Source organism: Meles meles, chromosome 1 (genome assembly GCF_922984935.1).
Source record: "Meles meles chromosome 1, mMelMel3.1 paternal haplotype, whole genome shotgun sequence".
NCBI lineage: Eukaryota > Metazoa > Chordata > Mammalia > Carnivora > Mustelidae > Meles > Meles meles.
Window position 1 is genome coordinate 118,980,303 of NC_060066.1, and position 12,263 is coordinate 118,992,565.

Consider the following 12,263-nt stretch of genomic DNA (forward strand, 5'->3'; position numbering starts at 1 on the left):
AGGCATGGAACCAAGTTAACTCTAAAAGAAATATTCATTTTGGTACCTGAGACATCTAGGTATAACTGGGAACAGTTTTTGTTTTCAATTTAGATTTCCTAATTACAAAGCTACTTAAACTTGGAAAAAATAATTACATATTTTTCAGGGAATCTTTTTTTTAAAATATGACATTAAATACATTTATGGTAATGTGTAAATAATGCTCTAATAATCATCATATCAGAGTGCCTGTCCAGAAATTAAAACAGAGCAAACTTTACTAAATATGTTCGTCATATCTTAGATCAACAAGCCTATGAGCATCCATTAACAAGTGTTTTCAGCCAGTTACGCCTTATAACAGGAAGATTAAGGAGAGAACCAGAGTCTGATATTTTAGTAAAATTCCATCCAATATTCATAAGGAAGATACACGATGGGTTTTCGCATCTTTATTTTCTAATACACATGTGGTATTCTTACTGTTGTCTTTGTTTTTATCTGTTTATTTTAAAGGACTTGTAATTTAGCCTCAATGCCTTGTGTAGATATGAGGGAGTTGGTGCCTTTCCTCTCTGCTACTAAATTTCTGGTTCTCTCCTAGGTCCAATCAGCAGTATTCTGGTGAATAAATATGGCAGTCGTCCAATCATGATTGTTGGTGGCTGCTTGTCAGGCTGTGGCTTGATTGCGGCTTCGTTCTGTAATACTGTTAAGGAACTTTACTTGAGTGTTGGAGTTGTTGGAGGTGAGTTACTGTTGATTCATTTTCAAGCATTAATTTATTGCTGGCTATTTGGTATTCATTTAATGTTCATCTTTCAGATCTTTTGAGTGAAATTCTGACCTTAAAGAAATTACTTGATTATCATTTTGAAGAGCTATAAATACATTAAAGGGTACAAGAAAAACAAACTTCTAAAGAAATTCTTGTTATATAGTGGGTGTTCATTGTTGAATGAATGAATAATGAAAGAGACGGGGCACCTGGGTGGCTCAGGCATTAAGCATCTGCCTTTGGCTCAGGTCATGATCCCAGGGTCCTGGGATCAAGCCCTGCATCCATCCGACTCTCTGTTCAGCCAGAATTCTGTTTCTCCTTCTCCCACCCGCCCCCCCCCCCCCCCGCTTGTGTTCCCTCTCTCGCTGTGTGTGTGTCTCAATTTTTTTTCTGTTGAATTTTGTTTGAAAGAAAATTTTTTAGTTTAGTCTTATTCTATCTTTTCCCCTCTTCATCTACAATTTCGGGTATTCAAAACTCACAATATTTATGATTTTTGTCTAGTATATCATTATTACAAAGTTGTTCTCCATGCCAAGATTATGAATGTATTTGCCTACTTTTTAAAAATTGTTTAATTCCAGTGTAGTTAGCATACTGTTCTATTAGTTTTAGGTGTACAATCTGGTGACCCAACAATTCCATATATTACTCAGTACTCCTCCAGATAAGTGTACTTTTCATCTCCTTCACCTATTTTACCCATCCCCCTAACCCCTTCTCCCCTCGTTCTTTATAGTTCGGAGTCTGGGGTTTTGGCTTGCTTTGGTTTGGTATGTCTCCCCCCTGCCCCTTGGTTCATTTGTTTCATTTCTTAAATTCCACACGAGTGAAATCATATGCTCTTTGTATTCTTTTGCTGGCTTATTTAACATAAAATTATACTCTCTAGATCCATCCATGTTGTTGCAAATGGCAGGATTTCATTCTTTTTATGGCTGAATAATATTCCATTGTATAGGGGTGCCTGGGTGGCTCAGTGCATTGAGTGGTTGAGCATCTGACTCTTGGTTTCAGCCCAGGTCATGATCTCAGAGTCCTAGGATTGAGCCCTGTCTCGGGCTTTTTTTTTTTCAGTGGGAAGTCTTTCTGAGATCCTCTTCCTCTCCCTCTGCCCCTCCCCACTCTCGCATGCATGCATGCACACACTCTCTCTCTCAAATAAATCCTTAACAAAAATAATATTCGTGTGTGTGTGTGTGTGTGTGTGTGTATGACATCTTCTTTATCTATTCACCAATCAGTGGACACTTGTGTTGCTTCCATAATTGGCTATTGTAAATAATGCTACAGTAAACATCAAGGTGCATATATCCCTTCAAACTGGAGTTTTCATCTTCTTTGGGTAAATATACAGTAGTGGAATTACTGAATCATATGGTAATTTTACTTTTAATTTTTTGAGGAACGTCCCTACTGTCTTCCCACAGAGGCTCTACCAGCTTGCATTCCCAGCAATAGTGCACGAGGGTTCCTTTTTCTCCATATCGTCCCCAACATTTGTCGTTTCTTGAGCTTTTGATTTTGGCCATTCTGACACATATGAGGTGTTATCTCATTGTAGTTTTAATATGCATTTCCCTGGTGATGAGTGATGTTGAGAGTCTTTTCATGTGTCTGTTGGCCATCTGTATTTCTTCTCTGGGGACATGTCTAATGTCTTCTGCCCATTATTTAATTGAATTATTTGGGGTGCGTGCGTGTGTGTGTGTGTGTGTTATTTATATATTTTGGCTACTAGCCCTTTATCAGATATGTCATTTGCAAATATCTGTTCCCATTCAGTAGGTTGTCTTTTTGTTTTGTTGATTGTTTCCTTTGTGGTGCTGGAGATTTTGTTTTGATGCAGTCCCAGTAGTTTATTTTTACTTTTGTTTCCCCTGGCTCAGGAGACATATGAGGAAGATATTATGCTGATGTCAGAGAAATCACTGCCTCTGCTCTATTCTAGGATTTTTATGGTTTCAGGTCTCACATTTAGGTCCTTCCTCCATTTTAAGTTTATGATTGTAGGTGGTGTAAGAAAGTGGTCCAGTGTCGTTCTTCTGCATGTAGCTGTCCAGTTTTCCCACCACCCTTTGTTAAAGATACTCTCTTTTTCCTATTGCATATCTTGCCTCCTTTGTCAAAGACTAATTTAATTGACCATATAATCATGGGTTTATTTCTGGGCTCTCTATTCTGTTCCCTTGATCTATGTGTCTATTTTTGTGCTTGTACTATACTGCTTTGATTACTACAGTTTTGTAATATACTTGAAATCTGGACTTGTGATACCTCCAGCTTTGTTCTTCTTTTTCAAGATTGCTTTGGCTATTTGGGGGTCTTTTGTAATTCCATACAAATTTTAGGGTTATTTGTTCTAGTTCTTTTTTTTTTTTTTAAGATTTTATTTATTTATTTATTTCTCAGAGGGTTGGGGAAGGAGAACACAAGCAGGCAGAGCAGAAGGCAGAGGCAGAGAGAGAAGCAGGCTCCTCGCTGAGCAAGGAGCCCGATGCGGGACTCGATCCCAGGACCCTAGCATCATGACCTGAGCTGAAGGCAGTGGCTTAACCAACCAAGCCACCCAGGCGTCCCTATTTGTTCTAGTTCTGTGAAAAATGCTCTTGGTAGTTTGATAAGGATTAAATTTAATCTTTCCCCCCTCCTTTTTTTACATTTAAAATTTCTGATTGGAGGAAAACATTTTACATAAAATGAAGAAATATGAAACTCTCTTTGTTCCCACATGGTTATTCAGTTTGTTCGTTTGTTCTTTTATTTCCTCAAATTTTTACTGAGTAACAACCATGTGTGTGTCAAGCAATATTCTAGATTTTGTTGGGAATAGAGCAACAACTAGGGCTAAATCATACTCTTTAATGAGGGGACAGACAGTACTACTCACAAATGTATTTATAAGTAGGAAGAATATCAGGTAGTGATAATGCTATACAAAGCCTCAAAACAAATTGTTCTGACAGGGAAGGAGTGGTAATCTACAAAGGTAGGTCGCTCTGCAGAGATGACCTTAACCAAGAGATCTGAGTAGCAACAGGAAACAAGCTTTGTGAAAATTTGGGGCAATCTAAGCCCCAGGTCAACAGTATGCTTATTGGCACAGGTGAGAATGGTCTCATATGAGATGAGGAAGGAAGGTAAAAGCCAAGGTAAAGGTTAAAGATGGGAAGCCCTTAGCAAGCCTGAACTAAGAGAGTGGTCCGCCCTGGTGTATTGGTTTAAGCCTCTGTGAATACCTTAAACATAAATGGTAGGGAGCTGGAGCAACTTGGGGCCAGGGAGACCATCTAGAAGTTATTTGAGTATTTACTTTGACTAGCACTGTTTATTGAATAATTCTATAGTAATTTAAAATTTCATTTTTACATTAAAATGTAATATACATTTCATTTTACATTTTACATTATATATATTAAATCATTTACATTTATGGGGCGCCTTCAGCTCAGGTCATGGTCTCAGGGTCCTGGGATCAAGCCCCCCATTGGGCTCTCTGCTCAGTGGGGTGCCTGCTCCCCCTCCCCCTCTGCCTGCCTCTCTGCCTACTTGTGATCTTTGTCAAATAAATAAAATCTTTTTAAAAAATAATTTACATTTATATACAGATATCTATCGATCGATCGATCTACATATATATATAAAATCAGGTATGTTCCTGGACTTTCTGACCACTTTCACTGATAAGTGTTTACCTGAGTCAGAGCCACACTGTTGTAATGATTGTAGCTTTTAGAGGAACACTTAAATATCTGTTAAAGTTCGTCCCACTCCTCTTGTACCATCAAAACTTTCCTGGTTGATGCCCATGCATTCTTCTAAGTATGTTTTAGAGTCATTTTACCTATTCCAAATGAAATGCACTGACATTTCATTTGGAATAATATTAAATTAATGCATTCATTTGGGAAGTACTGACACCTTGATAATGTTGTGTTTTATTATCTGAAAATTGTGTGTATGTGTGTTTGTTGTTTTTAAATTCAGTGACTCTTTAGGAAAGTAATGGAATTATAGTGAGCATGTTTTTGTAGTGAATATACATTACATGTTTGTTTTTTTACTTTTTGATACTACTGTAAAAGAAATAATTTTGTATTGTATTTTCTGTTGTAAAACTTTTGTCTCTAGTTGTAACTATCTACATAATGATCTTCTATTGTTACAGTGACTCCTCAGATGATTCTGTAAGACTAGACAAATAGTTACTCACCTTCAAGTAATATAAGCAACAATAATAAAAATAACATTTATTGAGTGCTTTCTATATGCCAGGCACTCTTCTAAATGTTTTACTCACAGTAGCACTGTATGCCTCTTTTATGTATCAGGAAACACTCACGTGTCTGATCTTACCAGCCATTAAATAGTGATGCTGAGGTTTGAACCCTAATATGTTTCTGACATTTATGTGGTTCTTTTTCCCCCTCCTCCCAGGTCTTGGGCTTGCCTTCAACTTGAATCCCGCTCTGACCATGATTGGCAAGTATTTCTACAAGAGGCGACCATTGGCAAATGGACTGGCCATGGCCGGCAGCCCTGTGTTCCTCTCTACCCTCGCCCCCCTCAATCAGGCTTTCTTTGGTATCTTTGGCTGGAGAGGGAGCTTCCTAATTCTCGGGGGCCTCCTCCTAAACTGCTGTGTGGCTGGAGCCCTGATGCGACCAATAGGGCCCCCAGTGACAAGTGCGGGGAAAGACAGGTCCAAAGAATCCCTTCAGGAACCTGGGAAATCTGAAGAGAAAAAGGGGTCAAGTGACGCAAATACAGATCTTATTGGAGGAAACCACAAAGAAGAGAAACGGTCCATTTTCCAAACAGTTAATAAGTTCCTGGATTTATCTCTGTTCACACACAGAGGCTTTTTGCTATACCTCTCCGGAAATGTGCTCATGTTTTTTGGACTATTTACCCCTTTGGTCTTTCTTAGTAATTATGGCAAGAGTCAACATTACTCTAGTGAGAAATCTGCCTTCCTTCTTTCCATTCTGGCTTTTGTTGACATGGTAGCTAGACCTTCTATGGGACTCGTAGCCAACACCAAGTGGATAAGACCTCGAGTTCAGTATTTTTTTGCAGCTTCTATTGTTGCAAATGGAGTGTGTCATCTGCTAGCGCCTTTATCCTCCAGCTACATTGGGTTCTGTGTCTATGCTGGATTCTTCGGATTTGCATTTGGGTGGCTCAGCTCCGTGTTATTTGAAACCCTGATGGACCTCGTTGGACCCCAGAGGTTCTCCAGCGCCGTGGGATTGGTGACCATTGTGGAATGCTGTCCTGTCCTCCTGGGGCCACCACTTTTAGGTATAGTATGCCTTACTCCCTCTTTGGTTCTATTAACATGAAGCAGGCATAGAAGATAGAAGGGTGCTAGAAAGCCAAGATTAGTAAGCTGCCTGGTGGCAGAAGGTATTTCCGATTCCTCTAGCCTCAGTGCTGGCACCGTGCTTGGCACAGCAGAACTGCTCGATTCTTACAGAAGTGAATTACACTCAACCATCCACCTGAAAGGGGAGTCAAATATTTTTACAAATGGCATTCTTTTTTGAAGTATGTTTTCTCTTCAAAAAACTTATGTGCTTGTTGTAGAAAACATGTAAAATACAACTCCATCTCTGATAATAGCTACCATGTAAGCTCATGGTTTACCAAGGACTGTTAATTTTCTATATTCTCTTATATCTCACAAGCCTATGAAATAGAACTGTTGTAGTTCCTACCTCATAAGAAATAGAAACTTTGAAAGGTTAAATAATTTGCCTTATATCACATGGCTAGTAAGTGAAGATATGATTTGGGAACTGTTTCCTAAGGTTATTAAATACTTCATCTTTTAAATTAATAGCTCATTAGATAATATTAGTGAAAATACAATTTGGCCCTCCTTTTAGGTGTATACTTCTTGAAAGTATTTAGCTAGTGAGTGAGGATACACAAAAGAAAGAAGTCTTACAGCTATCTTTTCTATTGTTCTTTTCCACCCCATATCCAATGATTGCCAAGACTTGTCAATTTCCACCTCCTAAGTCTCTTTCTAGTCAGCCCATTTTTCCATCACACCACCCTGTTCACAGCTCCTGTATTCCTTCTGGGCTGCTGCTTCCCATAGCCTCCTGGGCTTCGCATAGCCTCCTGGCTGGTGTACCCATATCCACTCTATCCCACCTTCAATCTGTTTTCTACACTGCAGGCAAAATTTATCTGTGCGAATACAAACCTGATAGCCCAGCTGATTAGATCTTTCCAGTTGCTTCCCACTGTTCTCAGGGTGAAGATGAAATTCCCTCCTGTGGCCTACAAGGAGTCCCCAGCCTGGCCACCAATCTCTCCAGCCTCATTTCCTGTCACTCACCTTTTGTTCTCTCTGTTCCAGCAACCCCGCCCTTCCTCCTTCCCCTCTCACGTCAGAACTTCCTCCCACCTGCCTTTGCACTTGCTGTTCCTGGCCCCAGCCTTCTCCCATCCCCTCCTCCTGGGTAACTCCCATCCCCCTCTAGGTCTCCACTTCATTTACACTTTAAGAGAAGCCTTCCTGACCCTGCTTGCTGCTGCCAACCCCCTATTTTCTGCTTGCAAACCCTCCTTGTCATGGTTTGTGTAATTATTTGATTAACATTTCTCTTGTCCACTGAACTGTGGAGGTTTTCTCCTCTGCTTTCCCTTATCCTAAGGGCCAGCAGCCCAGTGCCTGGAACAAGTATAGGCACAGTAAGTATTGCTGGATGGCCAGTGCCCTGAGTTAGAAAAACACATGGAATGGTGTTTGAATTGGTTCTCTTCGGTCCTTCTCTGAGGGATAGAGTAGGGTTTTCCAGAGTTTATTCCTTAACATACCAATTGGATGAGATGCTAATAAATTCTATTATCATAAGGATTTCATGGCCAAAAAAAATGTTGGGAACGCTAAGTTTAGTAAATGTCTCTACTAGAGGACCTTGCAAAATCTTTAATATGCTCCCTTCACTGGAGAAGCATATGCTGTGCCATTTCCTAGGTCTGACTCTGGAAACACTTGGGAGGTTACAGGTCAGGCTTCAGAGTCAGACCTCCTGGGGTTCAAGCCAGGCTACTTCACTTACTAGCTCTGTGAGCTTGGACAAGTTACCCAAGGTTTCTAACTTCAGTCAGCAGATTATACAGCAAGTGTGATGACAGACGCTGCCTGTTGTGAGGGTTAAGCACTTACGACTGGAAGTTGGAAAGGTGTTGCTGTTAGTTAATTCTGTAGCACAGGAAAGTGTCCCTAGGGCTGCTCTTCGGGAATGCTGATGTCAGCAAAAGAGCATTGGGCGGGATGCTGCAGTTAGGTCTGGAGCCTGGGGCAAGGCTCCTACATCTCTTCTGAGCCACACATTTTTCCATTGTGAAGGGGGAGACTTGATTCTACGTATCTCTAGGCCTTTTCCTATTCCAATTGGCCAAGATTTCATTACTCTCAAGTTGCTAAAAGTAACGGCATAAGCAAGGCCATCTTAAATCAAGTGTGATGTCATAAAAGATGAGATCATTGTTAGCAGTCCCTTTTTAGAAGCATTTGTCATTTGTGGGCTCTTTGAGGATTGGCTGACATCTTTCTGAGTGGATCCTTCAGCTCTCTTTGGGGGAAGGTGTACATGTTTACGTCTGTCCACATAACTTTGTTTTGGGTATCTTCAGGTCGTCTGAATGACATCTATGGAGACTACAAATACACCTACTGGTCATGTGGTGTGATCCTTATTGTAGCAGGCCTCTATCTCTTCATTGGCATGGGCATCAATTACCGACTTGTGGCGAAAGAGCAGAAAGCAGAGGAGCAGCAGAAAAAGGAAAACAAAGAGGAGGAGACAAGTGTCGATGCTGCTGAGAAGCCAAAAGAATATGCAGCAGAATCTGCAGAGCAGAAGGACACAGAAGGGAGTCCCAAAGAGGAGGAGAGTCCAGTCTAAACCTGTGTGGCCCAAGGGTCAATGAAGTAGCTGTGACCCAAGATACCTGAAAATATCTACTGGCCTGTATTCCAGCAGTGGTGCTCAATGACGATAGTGGGCATGTGTGTGCGAATCATACCAGGTGTTCATGGATGGGATTTTTGTTTCACTCCTTACCAGTAGCCTGAATTAAAAATGCCATACCTTTGGGGAGGGAGTGGTTGGCAAAGAATGAGAGAAGGCAGTAGTGTGGTGGTTTTTTGTTTGTTTGTTTGTTTAAATCCTAGCTTTTAACAGTGTCCAGAAGATTATAATATGTGCCTTAAGTTTTAGTCTTTAGAACTCTTTAGGGAGCCTTAACTTTTTAAACCATTCTGCTGAATTCATCTATTTTAAGTGTTACATTATAAGGAAAAATAACAACTAACTTGTTCAAGACAAATCTAAAATTTAAAATTAATCTTGCTTCATTGTTATTTGTAATATACTGTCAGACATATCACTGGAAGATTTATGAATAGAAATATTGGTTGGAAGTTGGGATATTATAAAATCCTGTCTAAAATATTTTCCCTGTATCAGTAGTTGCCTGGCATAGTGCCTGCTAGCTAAATATTTAGGAAATTTAAGGCATAAAACTTTGGAAACATCTTGGCTGTTCTAGATACATTGTACTCAACAGCATCCCTCTGGAATCTTTTCTTAGGATGCTAATATTATTAGTGCTTGAGAATTTATTTCATTAAATTACTATTTTCCCTTTTCAAAGACACATTTTGAGTGGTTATAGACCATTGCCCCCTTTGAAATTACTTAGTACTTTTCACTCTAAAAGTTAATTTTAAAATATGCAAAACTATGTATTTGTGCCTCCTTAGTAAACACAACACATCCGATTAAATGTAGGCAGATATTTCAAACAGCAGCTGAATTCACCTTCAGTTTTACCAAAACCTTAGTTAAACTGTGAGGCTTGGAATTTTTTGTTGGTGGTGGTGTTCCTGGAATCCCCCCCCCCCCCATTGATTCGTAGTGGCTCCATTATATCTGTGTCTAGCTTAGAGCTGTGTGTGAGATACTCAGTCTTTGTGTGTTTAGGGGTTTTTTTTTTTTGTTTCTTTTTTTTTTTTTTTTTTAATGTTTGCTAATTAAAGCCAGAGTGATTTGGCCCCAGGCAAACCAGTAAGAGTAAGATTGGGAGAGAAGTTGCTCCATTTCTTTTACTGAGAAGGCCTGAAAAAAAAAAATTATGTTTTGCTTATAATTATTAGACACAGTCTTACTACTCCACAGAAACCTAAAGATATTGTGACCCTTTTTACTTATTTGAAAAGTAGAGAAATGAGTTTAGCATAAGGATTGGGAGGATGGACCAGAATCAAATCTGTAAATATTTTTTAACCTAATATCTTCTAAAATGCACAAGAAGATAATGATAGACACTCAATAAATCATATCTAGTGCATTTTAAAGTATCATTGTAATTGACACAGTGAAAGTACAGGTACAAAACTTTTTGTGTAAGAGGCTGGCTTTTCCAAATAAACTTTTTTTTCCTTTTTTTTTTTTAAGAAATCTTTCTCCCTCTAAATGTTTATTTTCTTGAGAAAGTAATACTGTGTCTTCATTTTCGTTATCAAGATCCAATTTGGCCCTTACTAATTAAATCATTCAGCTTATGTGCTGTGGGAGCTGTGTATATGGCTTATTTTTGTTTTTCTTCTTTCCTCCTCTTCTTTAAGGCAGGGAAGAGGAGAATTTTGAAATCACCTCTCTGAAAGCATCCAAAGCAGTTAACCTTAAGGACACAATGAAAATTCCTTTTCTATGCCTGAGTGTCATGGCAGATGGAGAAGGAATTTTAGGGGAGAAGCCTGCTGTGATTGTTGGCAGGCTTGGCTCCAGTTGGGACTCTGCTGTTTTCCATAGACCTGAATCCATAACCTCTATGTGCCTCTTTCCCCTTCCATAAAAATGAGGATCACTGTCCTTGAGAAGGAAGTGGGAAGGGGTGGAGTGGAAGAGGAGTACAGAATTATTTTCTCCTCTAAGGAAGAAAAGTTTCCCTTCTTTCTAGGTTCTTTGGATGGCCTAATAATTGACATAAGACAGATAAGATAGAAAATTTTAATTTCATACATATAGGAACTTCACATAGACATGAGAGGGTCAAAAACAGACAGGGGCGCCTGGGTGGCCCAGTGGGTTAAGCCTCTGCCTTCGGCTCAGGTCATGAGCTCAGGGTCCTGGGATCAAGTCCCACATCGGGCTCTCTGCTCGGCAGGGAGCCCACTTCCTCCTCTCTCTCTGCCTGTCTCTCTGCCTACTTGTGATCTCTGTCAAATAAATAAATAAAATCTTTAAAAAAAAAACAAAACAAAATCAGACAGCTGAGACTTACAAGCCATCCAAAGCCAAGGAGGGGCGGGTAGGGGTCTGTAGCTTCAAAAGGAATGAAGGCAATTTATACGAAGATGGGAAGAGCAAATGTTTGGTAGACCATGCCAATATAGAGAAGTCTTGCATTTAAAAAAAAAAAAAAATGGTAATACCTCTCTTCCTGGTACAGGCTCCCTATCTAAATTTTTTAAGGCAGTTACAGGGGAAGTAAAAAGCTCTTCTTGAGTCTGCTAGGCATTGACTGCCTTCAGCTCAAATACTCCACATTTCAAAGTGGCACATTTGGGGGCAGCCTTGTCCTGAACCCCATCACTCCCATCCCAATCATTGAGCTATGTCCATACCTAAGACCCTCCTTAGTCTTTGTTCAGTAGTTGAATCTTGTTAGTAAAGGGTTAAAAACTGGCTCAAAGCTGGAATTAAACCTTCTATTGCCCAGTCCAACCCAGACTTTTTTCCCCTGAAGAGGCAGAAATTAAGGTATTTATTCAAGATTAGTTGTGGTAACAGCCCACCATAAAACCCAGTACAGACTCTGTGCCATCTTTTCCTTGTTATTAGTCAGCGGATCCTGTCTGTGTTGTAGGTTGTGTTAAACGCTGAGAAGCAGCTGGGCTTTCTGAGCCAAGCTATTGTCCCTTACTCCACGTGAGGACAGTTTTCTTCCAATTCACACAGTTTCTGTGGCTGCTTTGGGAAACAAATGTATGCAAAGACCACCTGCCCATCTTCATTTTCTCTCTGTCTCACACCTTCCATAAGTCTCAGAGAGAACATGTACAGCTCTTCTGTAGTCGTAGGCCCTAAAAATGCTTGGCACTGTTTAAGAGCTTACTCTGTAACAAGCTGCTAAGCCAAAGCTGGAGTATTACTTAAACTGATAGGTTAGCAATTATAGATGATCATGGTGACAAGACTGTATTAACCGGCACACTCCCGTCTGTTGAGAATTTAAATTATCTTAACTAGTTAGGATAAATGAATAATTTCTACAAAATACCCAGGAAAGCATGATGGTAAAGACAAATTATGGAAACTTCAGAGGTGGTTTATCCCTGATAATCACACCGAAGACTAATCGTCTGAATTCTTGAGTTGTCTGAATTTAGTTTGTTTGTACCTTAGATAATATGTCAATATTAATCCTGTATTTTAAAAAGAAAAAAAAATGTGTTAAGAGCCATTTAATA

The 12,263-nt window shown here is 39.7% G+C and overlaps 1 protein-coding gene across 1 annotated transcript in view; it reads left to right on the forward strand.

The window, feature by feature from the left end:
• The window catches only part of SLC16A1 (solute carrier family 16 member 1), a 49,913-nt gene extending 38,713 nt beyond the window's left edge, over positions 1 to 11,200 (forward strand). The window contains exons 3-5 of the mRNA XM_046018489.1: positions 587 to 730; positions 5,201 to 6,067; positions 8,420 to 11,200. Coding sequence (XP_045874445.1) covers positions 587 to 730; positions 5,201 to 6,067; positions 8,420 to 8,691 — 1,283 coding nt within the window. The 3' untranslated portion in view covers positions 8,692 to 11,200. The remainder of the gene's footprint in view (positions 1 to 586; positions 731 to 5,200; positions 6,068 to 8,419) is intronic.
• Positions 11,201 to 12,263: the final 1,063 nt, after the last annotated feature.